This window comes from Drosophila hydei, unplaced genomic scaffold (assembly GCF_003285905.1).
Source record: "Drosophila hydei strain 15085-1641.00,03,60 unplaced genomic scaffold, DhydRS2 tig00000237-arrow-arrow-pilon, whole genome shotgun sequence".
Lineage (NCBI taxonomy): Eukaryota > Metazoa > Arthropoda > Insecta > Diptera > Drosophilidae > Drosophila > Drosophila hydei.
The window spans coordinates 1,210,621-1,229,887 of record NW_022045691.1 but is presented as its reverse complement, the minus strand read 5'-3'; the positions used below and the strand labels follow the sequence as shown (position 1 = coordinate 1,229,887).

The 19,267-nt window shown below is 43.3% G+C and overlaps 2 protein-coding genes across 2 annotated transcripts; one reads left to right on the top strand and one right to left on the bottom strand.

Moving 5' to 3' along the window:
* Positions 1-1,071: 1,071 nt before the first annotated feature.
* Positions 1,072-8,709, bottom strand: LOC111605129 (transmembrane protein 132E). The gene is made up of 13 exons (XM_023323493.2): positions 7,829-8,709; positions 7,351-7,655; positions 6,050-7,249; positions 5,772-5,977; positions 5,021-5,180; positions 4,555-4,955; positions 4,123-4,493; positions 3,610-4,062; positions 3,412-3,550; positions 3,242-3,353; positions 2,655-3,180; positions 2,317-2,594; positions 1,072-2,253 (listed from the first exon to the last, which is right to left on the bottom strand). Exons 1-13 carry the CDS (start codon positions 7,875-7,877, stop codon positions 2,239-2,241), a joined length of 4,215 nt encoding a protein of 1,404 aa, XP_023179261.2. The 5' UTR covers positions 7,878-8,709; the 3' UTR covers positions 1,072-2,238.
* A 4,135-nt stretch (positions 8,710-12,844) lies between these two features.
* LOC111605153 (DNA ligase 1) lies at positions 12,845-14,509 on the top strand. The gene is made up of 2 exons (XM_030223581.1): positions 12,845-13,903; positions 14,039-14,509. The coding sequence occupies exons 1-2, from the start codon at positions 12,845-12,847 to the stop codon at positions 14,507-14,509; spliced, it is 1,530 nt and encodes a 509-aa protein (XP_030079441.1).
* Positions 14,510-19,267: the final 4,758 nt, after the last annotated feature.

Sequence of the window (19,267 nt, the reverse complement as noted above, 5' to 3'; positions counted from 1 at the left end):
TACATGTTTTGTTTTTCTGTTTTCTTTGTTTTTTTTTTTTTGTTTTCATTTTTTGTTTTTCACTTTTCGTTTTTTTTTTTTGTTTTGTTTTGTTTTGTTGGACGGAACAATTTACAACATATGATTATGAAACAATGCTTTAATGATCTAACAAAATGTAATACTTAGATGCCAAACTACAAATTATAATGGCAACAGAAACAAACACAATAAAAGAGAACATCATCTTCATATAGATATATAGATATAATTTGTGATGATGATATGCAGAAAACAAAAACTTTTTTGCTAATGGAATGAATTAGCTTTCGGGTTGCTCTATCTATAGCTATAGACATATAGAGAATTAAAATGATATATATAGAAATGTAGAAACTGAGCTTTGTTAGCTTGTTAGACAGATACACACATATATAAGATTGCAATTTGTATAGAGCGTGACTTGCATATATATATATATATATATATATATATATATATATATGTATATGTGTATATATATATATATATATATATATACGTTCATAGCGAAATTTTGATAACTTTTTAGTTTCATCAGCATATATATATATAAATACATACATATATATATCTTCAATTCGAAACTTTTTTCTTGTAATTGATTTATGTGTTCGCTTTACATATATATATATATATATATATATATATATATATATATATATATATGTATATATATATTAATGATAATCAGTAAACATGAATCAGAATAATGACAATAATAATTGTATGTATATATATACATATACATATACATATCTATAAATATGTTAATATTATATATAAAGCTTAATCGCTCCGTAATATCATGTAATATTTGGTTACACATTTTCCATACTTTATTTGCTTGTCCATTAATGCAATCGTTCAAATAAAGCTCATAAGCGTCTATATACTTTTCTTCGATTTCGTGTAGTTAATTTCTTACTTGCTTTGTTTTGCATATTATTTGTTAATATTATTATAATTTATGTGTAGTTTGTCTTAGGGTTCATAGTAATCATAATCAGAATCATAATCATAATCATAATCATAATGATAATAATAATATTATGATTGCAATATTTGGGGCCGTACAATAGCCAACTTATAAAGTTATAAAGCGATGTTTTCTGTTTTCCATTTTTAAATACATTTATAGTATGCATATTATTATACATATATTTGTCTATATATATATGTATATATATATATATATTGATCGTAGCACTATTTGATGTCGTTTCTTCAGCACAAGTGGATTTGGATTTGGTTTTGTGTAAAGGATCGGCAAATAAACTGAGTTACATATAACAAATGCAAAAATTTCAGCATAAATGTTGATTTCTTTTTATAGTTCTAATAAGAGATATGCATATAGGGCCGAGATCTCATACAAATATGTGTGTGTGTGTGCGTGTGTTCAATTGTTGTGCAAGACACTTTCACACACACACCGTCAAATACTCCCACAGAGGGCACAATTGTGGCTACTAGTTTAAGTTATAGGTTTCATATATTGATTCTTTTATATATAGTTGGGATGATTGCAAGCGCCTAAGCAAGAAGATTTGGGAAGCAATTTGAATAAGCTATGCTTTGATGCTCTTTCACATATACATATATATATATATATATATGTCTATATATATATTCTTAAGTCTAGATGTATTCAATTAACAAACATTTGCCCACTTGTGCTGGCAAGGGAGTGGAGAAGGGGAAGGAGCATGAGGAGGAGACATTTGAGTAGAAGTTGCGAACATAAATTATGCACGATATATATACATGTATATATATATATATATAGATGTATATGCTTTATATGTTATGAACTTAGCCTAGGCAATAAATATTTTTCTTGTTTTCAGCGTCGCTTTAACTCTGGGTTACATTTCATTGTAATGCTGTGAGTATTTTTAAAGTTTTGGATTGCTAGAATTGCGGTTATATGTTGTGTGTTTGTGTGTGTGTGTGTGTATTAGTTACCCTTTAGTTGCATTTCCTTGGAATTTGAAAATTGTGCAGACATGACTCGGGCGGCAAACCCGTTGCTGCTACTGCTGTGGCTGCTTTATCATTATTTTCAACTCCAATTCCAACATCGACTCCAACGGCGACGAGTTCATCGAGCATTTGGATCTGCTTTCGCGTGGGCGTTGTTAGGGGTGTAACGACATTCTGATATCGTTGTTGAAATGTTGACAATATCTCGCGAATTTTAGCAATGATCTCTTGTACTCAGGCATTTGACTCCTGCAATCAATACATACATAGATATTTGTCATACAATAACGCCGATTATATGTATGGACTGACCTTAAGGTTGTCGAAATAGTGCATGATCTGTTCGTAATCCATGTCGAGATCATCCAGACCCAAACGTTCGCCCGGTGCCAGCGTATCATCCACGGTTGACGAGAACATCGGATTGCCAACAACTGTGGCCCGTTTGACCCGCGACGATTTTGTTGTTGGCTCACTGCTAATGGGCGTGATTGTGTGACCGGGCGGTGTCGGCAGCCGGACAATCTCATCAGTGGCATTCGAATTGGCCGCATCGGCAACAGTGCTCAAAATGCTGTGGTTGTGATTCTCTGAAGCGCAAAGCAATTTCTATTTACAATTTGTTCTGTAGTCGATCTATATTGACTAACCTTTGATTTGTATTATAGCTGGCGATGTTTTGTTGGCTGCAACTGTTGGTGCTGCTACTGCTGCTGCTGCTGCGGGTCCAGCAGCAGTTGCTGCTTTGGTTACTCTCTTTGGTGTTAGCGAATCGAATTGAAATGCATTCTTCTGATGCGGATTTGTATACTCCACTAGCTTCTCAGCGTTGTGCAACTCCTCGTGTTGCTGTTGTTGCTGCTGTTGTTGTTGCTGTTGTTGTTGCTGCTGTTGCTGCTGCATTTGCTGATGCTGTTTGAGTTTCAAATGTGCTGCTCTGAGCGCGGGCTCTTGGATAAAGTTGTGGCTATGACTGTGACTGCGCTGATGCTGATGTTGACGTTCCGGCAGATGCGTTGGCTGACGTTCCGGCTGTTGCGGCTGCTGCTGCTGCAGCGACAAATGCGGGGTCTGTTGTTGTTGTTGCTGTTGCTGCGTCGCATTGTTGTTCTCGTTGTTTTGGATATGCTCGCGCTTGTAGAGTTGACTGTGTCGCTTGTTAATCAGCTCCTTGTCCTGCATTAAAAAAAACAATGTATAAATACTAGCAGATACTATATCTTCTCTAAGCTTCTACCTTAACGGATGCTGCCTGTGGCGGCAACATGGCACGAGTGCCCACATTACGGTGCGGCGGCACTGGGGGCTTGTAGTCCAAGGCAGCATCCTTCCGGTCATTGGCCAGATAGCTAAATGGTGATAGACGCATATTAGTTGGATTCAAATGTGTGGCACGGATGCACTTACTGTTCGGCATGAATCTTGTTCAGATTGGAGGCGGGCACAATGTGCGTTTGCAGCTTGGGCTGCGGCTGGTCAAAGGAGCTGACACGCCGGCCATTGTCGTAATTGATAATCGGATTACTGGTGATGCGCATGCGGGAATCTAGAGACAGAGCCAGCGTTATTATTACTGTTATTTCTAGAGGGGATTATGTGCATTACCGCGAGCGTTAACATGTTGCGGCTGAGCCTGGGGCGTGTTGGCGTCGTTCACTGCCACCGACTGCCTGTCTATGGTTGAGCGTCCCAGCCAGACCCAGTCGTGGGCATTAGTGGTGGACTCCTTGAGGCGGACATCACGAAAGCCGCTGGCGTTACCGTTGCCATTGCCATTACCCTTGCCTGAGCCACCAAGCGGATCGAGGCCAGATTCAATCATGGCTGGCCGGAATTTCGAGGCATAAACCACGCACGAGATGACAAACACAATGATGGCAAAGCAGAAGGCTGTGAGGAGCACATACATGCCCAGCTCCATGGAGGACATGTTGCCGCTGCCCAAGCCGCCCCGATTGCCATAATGCGATTTATGCACTGCCTGAATGCTCGCCCGATGTTGACGCGCCTGCACAGTTGGCTCGTACTGCTGGCTGGAGTCGCGCAGCGGAATGCCAACTAATCAAAGTAGATCTTTAGTTAAACTAGCCGCGTTGCTGAACAGCTGTATAAGCTTACCTATAATATCAGCGAGGTCTCCCGTGTTGCGATAGTTCTTTCGTTCGCGCCCTACTGTGCCATCGTTCTGTATCGATTCCTGTTTGCTGACAATGTCCACATTGCTGAAGTCCACCTCGATGGAGGCTAGAGCGCTGGCCAACGGCGAGGCATTCGGCTTGTTCTGCTTCGAATTGCTCGATGTGGAGGCGCCAGGCCCGCGTCGCATGCGACATTCCTCGGAGAGCAACAGAGTGACACGCAGCAAATTACCATTGCCCTCGCCCACGGCGATGACACGCGGATGATGCGAGGCCAGCATGGGAGCAAAGGCAACCACTTCCGTATCCAGGCTCTCCACCAGCAGGAAGTAATCCTCCACAGCAATGTCGCTGCAAAAAAGCGACAGTTGAAAACAATTTTATGCATAAGTCTAGCTCATTGCTCGCTTACCGCAAAGGTGTCTTCGAGCCATCGTTGAACTCCAGATCGATGTCAAGCAATCCCTCCTGATACTGTGCCGTTAGCTTGTGTGTAACGGACGTCTCTGCCAGATAGCCGTTCTCGATGGCATTCTCTGGCGTAATTGTCAACTGGAGTCCGGATATGACGCGCACAATTAGACGGGAGAGATTCACCTTGTCGCTGCCAACGCGTATCTCCTTGGTACCAATGACACGGCCCGTGATGGGAGACAATACCTGAACGTCTGTGCGACCCATCGACTTGCCCTGCAGTATGCGACCCTTCAGAGAGGCGATCTTTGGATCAGCCACGCGCAGCAGCGGCTGCACCAGATCCGTTACACGCAATCCAGTGCGACGTGAAATGAAATAGCTGGTGCGTCCAGAGTTCTATAATACAGGATATGGGAGATTATGTTGAACGTTGGCTTTGAGTTTCTGACAAAGTTGCTCACCTGATCGATGGCCAGAAACTTGGCGTACACCTCGACAGGGCTCTGCTGGTAGCGAGCACGACAGATGCTCTTGTCGGCGCCCACATTGTTGTAGTAGCTGGTGCCGTGCTGGTTCCACAAATACGAGCGCTTCTTGCGGCGCCTCGACTGCTTGTTGTGGCTGCGGAAGTTGAAAACGCGATTGAATAAATATTGAACTATGCGGCTCGTTACTTTGTAGTCGCTACTCGCTACTCGATACTTCTCAGGAGTTACTGTACCCATAGCCTACAGTTTAGTTCCCAAGTATTAGCTATTATTATGTCTATTCATTGGGTCGCTCTAGCTAGCTCTTGCTACTTCTTGTTTGTTACTCGTTGTTGGACTCACTACACGCTACGTTTTAGCTTTTTTGCTGTGTTTAGAAAGTACTTTTGACTCGTTTCTTTTATATTCGCCACTCGTGAGTTCTCGCTTACTTTTTTCAGCTTGGTCTTACCGTTGCTTGCTTTTGAAAAACGCCTCGAAATTCTACTCGTTGCTAGTTGATTGATAAAAGCTACTCTTTGCTTCGTCCTCGCTACTCGTTGCTGGGTTTTTTGTTTTAGTTTCTTAACTAACTCGCCTTCTGCACTTTCATAATTTTTCTCACATCACAGCTGTGATATCTCTAACTCAAATTATCTCTGACTCGTTATCTTTTATGGGTCACTCGTTGGCTATTTTCCACTCGTTACCTCTTTTCCAGTCTCGCTACTCGCTACACACTTACAGATAATGACTGTCATCGGTTACTTTCCAGCCTTTGATTTGGGATAGACGAAAGTCGGCTATGTAAACTTCGAGCGGAAATTCGGGCATCCAGACAATGAACTTGGCCACGCCCACATAGGTGCCATACTTAACAATGACCGAAGCATTGGAAGAGCCGCGCTGCTCGGAGCCATCAACATAAACGGAGCTGCACGACGAGGAGACCTAAACGAGATGAAAGACAGCATAAAATGAGAATCCATTTCTCTCTCTCAATGTCTCTTTCGTCGTCTTCACCTTGATGACGCTTTCGTCCTCGGCATGACAGGAGCTCTGCAAGGTAACATCCGCCACTTTGCCCGCCTGCGAGACAATGAAGACCTTCATGGCTTGGGCTACCTGGCGGCCAGTAAGCACCGCTGTGTTCATCACCTCCCAGATCTTGGCCATGGGTAATACTGCTTGAATGTCATCCTTGTTGATCTCCAGCTTGGCAATCAAACGCTTTTTTGTGTCATCTGTGGCAATTAGCTCGGTGGAGTCCTTATCTTTGGGTGTGTCATAGACATGGGTAACCGACCACACGATCTTTCCGCCGTCCATAATGTCGTTGGAGTCATCGGCGACCTCCAGCAGCCAGGAGAAGACCTCGTAGACCTCATTACTGCTGCTGCTGCCACTGCTGTTGTAATTGCCTCTGTTTTCCATGCTGGATGCGGCTGAGGATGAGGAGGAGGAGTCGACTTCCTTGCGGAAGGCAGTGACACGCGCCGTCGTATGCTTGGGATTCTCCTTCTCAATGCTAATGCTCCACTGATCGCTGGAAGGGCTAGCGCCCAAGATGCGTAGCCCAGCCTTGACACGGGCGCGCACGGTAAACGCAGCAACTCGCTGCTCCTCATCCGCGTACTGATGCAGAAAGACGGGCACATGCAACTTGGACATGGGATACAAGGGATGCTGGGGCAACAGGAACGTAACCGAGTCATCCGCTCGCAGTTCCTTGAACGATGTCTTGGCTGCTAGCAGCGGCACCTGGGCAAACGTTGTCAACGGTTGTATCTGCACCTTCGGTTCACATTGCTCCGGATTGCGCACTGGTGGTTCAAAGACGCTATACGAGACCTGGGCATAGCGCTGCGGTACCTTTGGCGGTAATTGCGGTCCGTCCGAGCCGCTGTTGCCGTTGCTCTCGCGACTGTGTCTAGGCGCTGGCAGCGCAGGCCACCAGCTTAGGGGAATGACCACCTCCGCTACACAGACGCCATCCTCACCCTCGGGCATGCAGCGTCCCTTCAACGGCTGCTCATTGGGCATGGCTACGTGGAGCAGTACGCAGACCTTTTGACGCTGCAAATGGCCGCCCGGATCGGCGCCAGCATGGAACAGCACGCGCAGCACAGGCGAATCCTGCGCAACAGTAGAACGCACCAAATGCGCCGAAATGTCCAGATGCATGTTCGGCTGCTGCAACTCCAGCAGCGTCGCCGTAGAGTTCTGAGTAAGAGAAATGCAGAGAAAAAGAAAAAGAGAGAGAGAGCAAGAGAGGGAGAGGTTAAGCAAAAGGAATTACAATTCGGTACTCCATGGTGGCTTACGTTGACATAGTCGCCCGCCTGATTGGCGTCCATGGTGTCCGGCACAATATAGCGAGCGGGCACTGTTTGTTTGGTCGAGAACGGGCCGTAGCTGGCGCGTATAGAGACGGGCTGTGTGGTCTCCACGACGGTAAAGCGATCCAGTGACAAGACGGAATCATACGAGGAGCGCGTTTTCAGCGGAGGCACCGAGGATGAGGTCTGGATATTGGCTATCTCCGGTGTCACAGGTGGTTGGCGAGCGTGCTTCAAAAAGAAGCCGCTGTCAGGTGCCTCGAAATGCACCTCGACAGTGGCAATGTGCTCTGTAAATACGCCAATTATTCGATCAATCAATCAATCAATCAATGGCCAACCCACCCCCACACACATATATGTATATATATATATATATATATATATTTATATATATTGATAAATATATATACACATATTCAAGTTTTATATATATACATCTAATGAGTTTTACAACACTTACGTGCAACGGACAGCAGCATTAGCGTCGTAATTATTACGCAGCACTTCATATTGCGCTGATTGATTGACTGAAGTTGAATTTAATTTTTTTTATTTTTTAATATTTTCAATTTTTCTTAACTTCCTTTTCGTACACACACTTGCGCAGTTGTTTTTCGCTTTATAATTCGCAATTCACAATTCACAATAGCTACACATATTACAGTTATCAATTTTTTCTTTTTGCAACATTTACCGTTACAAGTTTTACCGTGTTAAAAACTATCGGGAACAAGTAAATGTTATAATTTTTACTTTGCTGCACTGCTTTTGTTGCTGTTGTGGTCGTTGGCTTTTTTATTTGGTTTTTGTTAGTTTTCGTTGGTCCTGCTCCTGCTTCTGGTTCTGCTGCTGCTGCAAAAATCTACAGCACATCCTTTATTGATTCTTTCAGTGTGCAGCACACACACACGCACACAGATGCGAGCGTCAGGCGAATACGCATACACATACTATCGCACACACACACACGCACGCATGCACACATGCACAGTTAGCTGGTATCGCCTTCGCCTACATATACACACACACTTCACATTTCATTCATTTAGGCCGTAGTATAGACACATCTTCTGCGCTGGGTCTCGCGTTTTCTTTCGTTTTTCTTTGGTTTGGGTACACACGCACACACACACAGTTTAACACTGGCGCCACCTAATGCGTATGCGTTTGTTGCGTTTTGGACACACGATTAAAATGGTTGTTAGCCACTCCTTTAGCACCAATTAATTGCAACTTTAATACATTGTTTCTCGTTTTACTTTAAAAATTTCTACGCAAATATCGAACATTTCCAAACACCCCAATACTTCCTTGGACTAGGGATGGTTTAATATATCGATATTGCATACATATCGTCATAATATTTGCTTACGATATCTGGAACATGGGAATCGATATTTCGTTCGATTACGTGAACTAAAGGTCCTAAAATTCAAACAAATCGTTTGACAACCCGCCAACTACATGTTTACTTTCGCTATTGACATCTAGATGGCGCTAGATGAGACGACAAAGCATGTGGCGCGCAAATTTAAATATTATATCTTTTTCCAAACGGGCTTTTGGGGATATTTAATATTCTGCAGTAGAAAAATAATATATATTATATCTACATATATATATTTTTAGAGCAGAAGTTATCAACTATGTATGACCATAGCTCTTTCTTATGTAAGGCTGCAAATTGTTACAAATGTCCCATTAGGGCTTTTTCTGGGAGAACAAATTTCCTCAGCTGCAGCGTGTAACGGTTTGCAACTGGTGCTGGTGCTGGTGCTGCTTCTGATTGGACTGCAAGGCAGCAAAATAATCAAATAAATTTAATCAACGCGTCGAGCATATTAATGCTGGGTCGAATTGCATTTGCAAGTGCGAATTATTGCACATACTTACAATATAACTGTATATTCAGTGGCAGCCAGCAGCCGAGACAATTTCTGGGACAAGAGACAACAACAACAAAAATGTCACAGCGAACTTCAAATTTATGTACAGTGTACATGGGTCGCCATTTTGCTGGGCGTGAGAGGGCAATTTCGTGGGCGAGTGCGAGCGAGCTAGCACATGCCAGCAGCATCCCAATGCAAGTGCATGTGTCTGTGCCCTGTGGCTGTGTGTGTGTGTAGTTATTGCATTCTGATTGGGTGCCCCAGCATTGATTTCTTGCTGCACAAAATGAAACTTGTTGCCTGCATTGTTGTTGTTGTATAGCTGTTGTTGCAGCCATCTTGGCAGCCGATTACCGTTGCGTGCCGCATACCACATGTCACACATTCCAATCCCAGCTTAAAAACATGCATAAAATCATGAAAGAAACTTTGGCACAAGCAAAACTCTGCAGCAGCAGCGACGACGACTTAGACGTCAGTGCTGACATGTTAGCTTTATTTCATGCTGGAATTCTCATTTATATGACTATTATCCAATATATGTTAATTTGAATGCACATAATACATTAAAACACAAAATCAAACATTTTAAACAAAATAGTTTTTTATCTTTAAATTGCTTTTTAGTAAAACAACAAATGTTCTCAACTTAACTTTTTTAGCTAAAATTATTTTCAGCTATTTTCTTCAAGCCCTTGTTTATATTTTTCAGCTGTGTCAGCCTTGACATTTGAAGAAAAATGTTTTTCTTAGCCTTTTTCAAGCCATCAACTAGCTTCTGTTTTTACTTCCCAGCACTGAGTAGCTGTTAGTTATTGATTTGTGAATAAATACGAAATATGCTCATATACCCGCAAATACACATGCCCACATACATATAAAGACACGCGTTTGCATATACAAAAGTTGAGGGCATGAATTAATTAAAAATTCCGTTGGTGCCCGCTACGCGAAAGTAGTTAGCATAAGCGAACGCCGATAAAGCAACAACAAAAGACAACAATAATGAAAGAAACAAATAATAAATAAATAAATCGAGTCGCATTTGACGCTTGTTGCGACCTGCCTCCAGCTTCGTTTGTGTTTTCTGATATTATTAATGAAAGTTCTTTCGTGATGTGTTGCTATGCCTAGTCTATTCCTCTCCTTCTAATTTGCCTTGAAGTTGAAATAGTTGACAACTTTGCAACACTGCACTTAATCGATTTCGATCGATAAGTAACGTTGTATGTAATGCAAATGCATTTTATATATCAACTTGAATCAGTGTGCAGACACACACACACGCGCATTCGCAAAAGAGTCAAACATAGGGTTTGCGTGTATGTGTGCAAGTGACCTAGGCTTCCCACTTGTTAGAGATGGGCGCGTGCGGAAAGTTTTGCTAACGCAAGTTCGAAGCAATTGCAAGCTGCGCCTGAAAATTCGTATAGCACACATAGTAGAAAATATATACAACAGAAAGATAATTATTTTAATATTTATATATATTATGATTGTTCATATATTATGTGTATGAATTTACATTTCTATTTTCTGTTTCACGTTTTGATTTTGATAGAAATGAATTTTAATATATATTTGTTTCATGCTATCGTATCACGAGACAGGCGAAGCTGTCATTTACTCTATCTCTCTCTCTTGTCCACTTCTACTTACATTCACATTAAAGAGATATGATCGTCACAAATTGACGAGCAGAGTTGTTGTCGCTTGTTGTTGTATTTGTTGCATGTCTGCACGCGCAACGCACTTGACTGCTGCTGCTGCTGTTGCTGCTGCTGCTGCTGTTGCTTTTGCTGCTGCTTGGAGTTGGGTTCCCTCTTGAATGACGATTGCGGCGACACCTTCTCCATACCAAATCAGTTTTGGAGGCCAATAGAAGCTGTTGCTGTTGCTGGTTATCGTTGTTGTTGCTACTGTTTGTTGGCTGTTGAAGATGTTTGTAATTTAATGGCCTCTTTTTTATATTTGTTACATTATTATTATTCAAGTGTTGCGCGCAGCTGCCGCAAAACATTTCTCTCTGTCAATTGATCTTTTGTTCAGTTTTCTTGATAAACCGCCCTCCCTCCATCCACTATCTTCTCCCTCTTTTGCGCCTTACCATGCGGCATCCCGTGCAAACTATCTTTGACTTTTTTTTTATGTGATTCTCTCTCTCGCTATGTGTGCGTGTGTGGAAATTTATGATATATAATTAGCATGCAAAAAGAGTGGACAGCAAATGCTGAAGGAGAGGGAGGGCTCGGGAAAGTCCACATAGCAAAAGCTAAAGTGTTCGGAAGGAGAGATAAGTGTGAGGAGAGCAGTAACACATACTAACACAGCAAATTCTTAAAATGGTAGGTGGAGAGGAGAAGGAGCTAGACAGCACTAGCATAGCAAATGGTCTAGCGGAGGGGAGAGAGGAAGAGAGTAGTGTCATATAGTCTCACAAACAGCAAATGCTCAAGTGGAAGGAGGTGGAAGAGAGAGAACAGTGCCAAGAAAGGAGTGTCGCACACACAGACTCAACAAATGCTTAAAGTAGAAGCGGGAGAAAAGAAGGAGCTTAACACACACACGCGCACATAGCAGAGGCTGCTAGTAGAAGACGGAAGAGAGAAGTAAGCGCACACACATATGCACACTAAGTAGAGATGTATGCATGTGAGTTCAAGCAGTGTCGCATTTTTGGCCCGTTTTGCTAAGCTTTTTTTTTGCCCAATTGTTTAGCTAATACACAAAAAAAATAGAAACAGTTTCTGATTCCGATTTAAAAATATTTTAATATTTTATAAATTGATTGTTTTGTCGCTTTGACTAGAAATCTTTGCATTTTGAATATTAATTTGCTGTCATAGGTCAAAATTCGCTTTCTTTTCTTCCTATTTTTTTCGTTAAGTGATTATTTCGAGCAGGAGCGGATTTTTCTTTGACTGAGCGCCTAATGCGTAGTCGAAGTCTTATGACTGTTTATTAATAAAGAGCATTTAAGATCTTAAGATGCCATAACAAAATTCCATAAATATAAACATATATACATAATAATATACCTAAATGCAAATAGTTAAGTGGCCTATGTTGGGCCCTGTGTTACCCTCGCATCCGGCCCACTTTGGCCCCTAACAAATGGAATCATTAATTTTACGAACTTTCGATGCTTAAAATGATTTCCCAGCGGAGATTTTTATTTTTGTTGTTGTGGCTGTTGGGCTCATACGTCTAGAGGTCGATAGAAGTTTCGCCGAAGGGCCCTTTGACTAAAAACTTTCATCTGCCAAATTTGGCAGTCGATGTCTGTCCCAGAGGGGTTATAGTTGATTGATCTTTGACCCCAAACAGGCCAAAAATAGAAAAAACCTATTTTTTTCTGCCGAAAACGAGTTCTCGGAAGAAAGCAAACTATGAATAAGCAGCTGAATAGATTCTACAACAAATGGCAAAGGAGGAAGACGAGGAGGGGACGGACTAATGAATAATTCAGATCTTATATCGAATATGGTTGAAGATTTTGGCAATTAGCTTTGGGTCAATAGGTCTGCGTCCGCTGCGAGCTAATATAAGCGGCAGCAGCCGCTCGTAGCTCAGTTTAGTCGAGAGCCATGAGGAGGCACAGCTGCGTCTGGGCTTTGGTTGTTACGGTGCTCTGGCTGGCATTGGCCAGTCGAGAGGTCAACGGCGAGACGAGGATCGAGGTGGATGAGCACGGAGATGAATACGAGCTGAAGCGTTTCTATATCCAGGGTAGACAGCTGAATGGCAGCAAATCGCAGTGTGTGGTCACCAGAAGAAAGCGTGCGAGTCGCTCGATGGCCGCACCCACCATCTCAGTCAGTTCGCAGCAGTTGAGCTTGGGTGCTGTGCCGGAGCAGCTGGCGCTGAAGCAGGAGCAGGATTCGAGCAAACGCCGCTATGTGGCGCTGGCAGCGGTGCAACTGCAGCATCAGGACGACGAGGAGGATGACGACGATGAAGACGAGGAGGATGATGACGACGCTGCTGAAGAACAGCATCTGGAGCTCGAGGAAGTGGTCTTAGCTGATGACGATGCCGAGGAGCAGGAACAGCAAGTCCAGCCACAAGCTCTACTCGTTGATGCGGTGCAACAGAAACAGTTCCCAGGCCAAAGCCCGAACAGCTTTGTCACCCTAACACAGAGCGTGCCCGGCGGCGTCAGTGTGGTGGCCAATGCGGCAACCCATGCGAATGTGGGCGGAGATGCGGGCATTGTTGTTGTCGAGTCACAGCAGCCGCCCAAGGTGAATCCCAATACGCACGCAGTGTTCGAGCTGAAGCCGCTGAATCATCAGGCCTACTACCAGCAGCATGTGGCGGCGGATGAGCAGGAGGAGGACATCGACAATGATAGCTTCTATTATCAAGGCTTGGGCGTCTACGATGAATACGAACACTTCATAACGGAGGACAGCCCGGTGAGCACGTCGGCCATATGGAGCACGGATGGCGATGATGACGACATACATCCCGTTATCAATGAGCCCAATCGAAAGCCCAATGAGAATAAGAAGAGGAGAAAGCCACAGCAGCAGAAGCAGAAACAGAAGCGCCGGCAGCAGCAGAAGCAAAAGCAGCAGCGTAAGAAGCCACAGCAGAAGAAGAAGAAGAAGCGCCCTGCTAACGAATTGCAGACACTGAATGGAGTAGAGCAGGACAACAAGAGAAAGCAACAGCAACAGCAGCTGCAGCAGAGCGTCAGCGTCAGCAGCGTCGATCAGCTCGCACTGAAGCCAATAGGCAATAGCAGCAGCAGCGGCGTCTCTTCGGCGCCCGTTAAGCGTCGCAAGTCGAAGCCCAAGAAGAAGAAGAAGAGCCGGCCAAGCGGCGTGGGCAACAGACGTCGCCGACCCAGCTCCAGTTCCAGCTCCAGCGCTAGCTACAGCTACGGCTCGATGGGCGGCTATAGACGCCGTCGTCCACAGCAGACGGAGGCGCAGCGTCGACGCCGACTGCAGCAGAAGCGTCGCCGGCAGCAGTTGCAGCGCCAGCGTCGTCGCCGCAATAAGATTCGCCAACAAAATGGCGGCGTTGGAGGCTATCGTCAGCAATATTTTGGCGACGAGCCGATCGTCAATTGCATCTACATCAACAAGGATCCGGCGCCGACGACGACAACAACAACGCCGCGACCATTCTGGAATCTGCTGGGACGCGGCGCAGCGCAGCAGCCAGCAGCGGCAGAGCAAGCGCCACGGCGAAACGGCGAGTTCGGGAGCCGCAAGCGCACGAATCTGAAATTTGCCGCCTAAGGGGAAGCTCAAAACATGAGAATTATTTTTAAAAGCATTTTTTTTTCTTCGACACTTAAGTATTTATTTATTTAAACCATTTTTTGTAATTCCCATTTTTTTTTACGTTTTTAATTCGCTCAATTAAATTTTGTGGTGTTGCGACACGTGTAAAAATTATTAATAGTCGGCAGCAATTTTATTATCGATTATTTTCTGTGGTCAAAAACTCATCTAAAATGTGCGACACCTGCGCCCAGTCCGCCCCATTTACAGAGCTTGCTACCCGATTCTAACTGTAACATGAATCCGCTATTCGGCGCGTGACGTGGCCAGTCCAAGGCTGAAAGGAAAGCGAGCTAGAGACAGAGAGAGAGCGAGAAGGAGTGGGCAGTGGAGACGCAGTTAGTCGCAGCGCATAGATAGCAAAATGCAGCAAGTGCGAGCGGGATGGAGTTTGGTTTGAGTAGCGCTAGTTTATGATTTCCGCTGCCAGATGGCGCCAGCAAGCGCAATTTAAAATGTCAGCGATGGGAACATTTGCTGCCTGACGCTGCGGCATTTCCGTTAGCTCTGGGCGCCTCCCAAACGCCTTCAGCGTAGCTCAGCGCAGCGAAACGCCAAGTACGCACAGTGGTTAAAAGTGTGTCAAATACTATGTGTTACATATTTGATGCGTAATTATGTTTTATTTTTCCTTTTTATTTTTGTGTTAAGAATGTTGAAAAGTTCATATAGAAAGAGTACTGGGTATCTTACTTATTCTAGACTAAGCAAATAAAAAAACTTTGATATATATATATATATATATATATATATATATATATATGTGTGTATTTCTATTATAATATTCGCCGTGCCTGTTACCACTTTCGCACCCAATTTCTATTTTTAAAATGTTTTCTATTGCATACTTTGCAGGTTTTTTCGAAATAGATAAGCAAATGCATTTATACTGAGCTTTTTGACACATTTGTACCACTGTGTGTGTATGCATGTGTGTGTGTGTTTGGAGTGGATCGATATGTCCAGCAGCAGCAGCAGCAGCCAGGCAGCAGCTGTACATTTCGTGAGGTTGGCAAAAAGTATCTACAAGATACACAGCACACACATATACAGGTAGACACACCTACACACCTAGAGAGAGGGAGAGAGAGAGCGAGAGACAGAGGCGCGCGCGCTTTGTTGGGCGCATTTAGTTTGGCTTCCGCCCATTTTTGGTTAATGTTGTTGTTTTAGTTGTGTTTTTCTCATGTTGTTTTAGCTGTTTGCTGAATAAATAAAAAGCGTGCGCACAAAGGACACAAAAGAGCACAGGCGACAGGCAGAAATACTAAGGGCAAGGGGAAAAGGTAGGAGGACAGGCAGAGCAGGTAGAGGGCGGGTTAAACGCAGCCCAAAAAGCAAACAAAAAGCACAACAAAATATAAGAAGAACGGGAATGTCATTTATGTAGAAAGGAATTTAGAGAAAGAAGCGAAGGGACAATGTGCTCAGGTTGGCAGCCAAAGCAAGAGGCGGGTGTGAGAGAGAGGGTGTTATGGGGTCGGTGAAGTGAGCGGGAAAAACACTATTTAAGCTCGATATCAACAAAACTTGACGTTAGCGTGTGACAACTCTGTTTACTTTACACTTTTTAAAGCCAATCAATCGGTCAGTCAGTCAATCAGATGAAGCTCTATGGTTTATATAAAGACCTATTTAATGACAAATATTTTATGAATTTTTCTTATTTGTTTTTGTTGTCTATCAATCAGTCAATCAGTCTGTCAGTCGGTGTGTCAATCGATGAGTCAGTCGGTGAGTCACTCAACTCTAAATATGTAGATCGAAATAGCATGTTTTGAACGAGTTTGTTACCTGACTCGGATACTCTTTTAAGAGTCAATCAAATACATCAATCAGTCAGTCAATCAATCAATCAAGTCCACATAAACAATGTCAATATGTACAAAATATAACGAGGGACAAGTACACTTTCCTCTTACTTTTCAACAGGCTATCAGTGAAGGCAATCAATCAATCAGTCAGTCAATCAATATCAATATCAATATCTATTTACCATATGTATCCCTCTGGCTTGTGGGAAGCTTACAAATTCTAATTAAGCACTAAGTAGCTTAGATAATATTTGTCTTTCATTCGTTTAGCTCTCCAATATAGAATTTCAGTTCCAAATTCTTTTTTATCGATATATAATACTAACATATTCATCTTATTCATTGGAAACCGGACACCGAATGCCCAACATCAAATTGTTTTCTTTATTTTTTTCTTGTTATCTATTTAATTTCACTTTGCTTTTCTCACGCTTTGGTGTTATGTGGAAGTTTATGTATATAACGAGGGTGGCTCATGGGGAGCTCACGCTGGAACGGGGAGTGCGAGGGGTAAGGGCTTTTTGCTATTGGCACGCTTTTTTATGGCGTAAATATTTACAGGCTTTGGCGAAATTTGAAAAGGGGAAGTCGCATATCACTGGATGGGTCGAGAGATAGTTGCTGCTCGTCAGGCACTCAGTGTCTACGCTGTGTAATTAATATGGAAACTGAAAGAGTTTCTTGCACTGTGGCACTAGTGGAGCCGGGGGAGGTCTTTGATCCGTAGAATTGAGCTGTCTGTTGTCTTTGGTAGGACCCATTGCAGCTGTGCGCCCTCCGAAAAGGGTCCTTAAAGCAGGTCATTGGCATGCGGAGAACAAACGGGTCCTCATTTGCTTTTGCGGTTGCCCCACTTTGAAAAAGGAGCACGAGCCAAAGAATGAGAGTCCAACAATCGAAAGCAGAACAAGGCAATAAAGAACAAGCGGCTATGATCGACTATCAGTTGCTCTGTCAGTGTAAAAAGAGACACACATTTCCTCAGACCTTGATAGATCAATAGTTAAGGCTGCAAAATCAATGTCTATCGAAAATCGATATTTATCGATAGTGTTAAATTGAGCATATTGCAAAAATTATAAAAGTTAGTTTGGCTTGTATTTTATGTAAGTGCACATTTAATGAAAGTTGGACATTATGTGTTAGACATGCTTTTAATCAAAGTTAATCGATAAACATATCGATATAAAGCTGTTGCTTTAAAATATAAGTACGTTTGTTTCAATTTGCGCGGCTTTACGTGTGTTTATATATAAAATATATTGCACAATTTAAAAATATAAATCGATATTTATCGATTTTAGGTAATCACTGAATTCGAGAGATGCACGCACCACAGATACATATATATAATTAAGGTGAGCTTTTGAAGCACAGTAGTATAAATTGGTCGATAGGCTACTCGATATTTATCGATTATTGATAACATATTTGTAAGCGCTATCGATAGATCTTACAAAGAAATTTATGCACTCAAACTGCTTATGTCTAGCTGTTTCAACTGGCATTTGAAGGGTATTTGAAGTGTCGCTAATGTCGGCGCTTGCGGCGCAGTCTGTGCAGTCTGTTAGCTCCTACTGATTTATGGCCACGTATTGATTAAGCGTCGCGTCGTCTTCTACTCTAAGTCGACCCGCTTCCCCGTTCAGCTCTCCTCGCTCTGTCGAGGTGTGAGTGTGGCAACCCTCGCCGTTTTTAACGCCAGTTGCTGTCGACAGATTGGCCAAGGGCTTGTCCCTGGGTCCAGGGTCTGGCTGCATATCTGGCAGATGTTTTTCCTTCGTTATTTGGTTTTTTAGATCAGGCTGTTCCTTACTTTACGCTGGTCAGCGCCTAGTTACGCAATGATTTTTGACAGCGGCGTGGGCGTGTGTCTCTCTCTCCCCTTCCCTCTCGCCAGGCATAAAAAGGTGCGTCTATTTAGTCATAATTGGATGCGTAATTGGTTTGATGACGTGCATAACGCAGAGATGTGGAGGAGAGCTGCATTTAGATTCCGATTGTTTATGTGCGTTTAATGGGCTCACAGCCCTGACTAAAGAGGTGTGCCTAATGCCGTTAGCTCTAAACGCGCGTAAGCAAAAAACGATGATGAAGGACGATGCTTTGCGATTGTATATCATTCTCAGACTACAAACATCTCGCACTATATCTGCCCAAACTGTGAACATGAAAGGGTAACTCCAGGTTGAGCTTGCTCAGTTGTACTAAGTTTATCAACTAGATCCGAATAGATAAGCCTTTCTATATCTATAAGGCTGGGAAGACGTTAACAAATGTAGGGTATCTCCAAGTCGGTCTCGTTTTTCGTTGTTGATTTCTAATCTTAAGCCAGGTTGATTCCTTTTCCAAGATCTATAGAGGATGAAGAGCAAAGCAATATATAGGGTATCTGCTAGTCGGGCTGCCATTGCTATATCTATAAGAACTCTTTTTAAGAATGGCAACCAGACGAGTTGAAGAAGCAGCCCTGGGCACTGTCTAGGGTATCTTCAAGTCGGACATCTTCCTTTTCGTGAGCTCATGATCTTGAGCGAGGATCAGGACGAGTCGATTTCTTGGCACAAAGTTTTGCAGCTGCGGCAACTGTAGCATTTGGATGCTGCACGAGCCGAAAGTCAAGTTAATTATAAAGCGGCAACACACAGACTCACACACACACGCACACACACACATAAAGGGGCACACACAGTCAGAGAGTGACTGATCGTAGCACGCGCTAAACTGTAGAAGGAAGAAAAAAGGGCGGCAAATGCGAAGCGGGGTCCAAATGCAGCTTGCAGCATGTTGCCTGCTGCAAATGTGAACAACGGTGAAATGGGGCAAGCGGCGCGAAACAGGTAAAAGGCAGCAGATAAACAGGTAAGCGGTAAGCGCATGAGATGCCAGCCAGAGTGAA

Bases quoted from the DNA above. Each gene is read 5' to 3' on its own strand.
- LOC111605129 (XM_023323493.2), bottom strand. From the start codon at position 7,877: ATGAAGTGCTGCGTAATAATTACGACGCTAATGCTGCTGTCCGTTGCA. The intron at 7,250-7,350 runs GTAAGCCACCAT...TCTCTTACTCAG, and splicing joins AGGCGGGCGACTATGTCAAC to AACTCTACGGCGACGCTGCT. The intron at 3,551-3,609 runs GTAATGCACATA...CTCTGTCTCTAG, and splicing joins GCAACATGTTAACGCTCGCG to ATTCCCGCATGCGCATCACC.
- LOC111605153 (XM_030223581.1), top strand. From the start codon at position 12,845: ATGAGGAGGCACAGCTGCGTCTGGGCTTTGGTTGTTACGGTGCTCTGG. The intron at 13,904-14,038 runs GTAGAGCAGGAC...GCGCCCGTTAAG, and splicing joins AATTGCAGACACTGAATGGA to CGTCGCAAGTCGAAGCCCAA.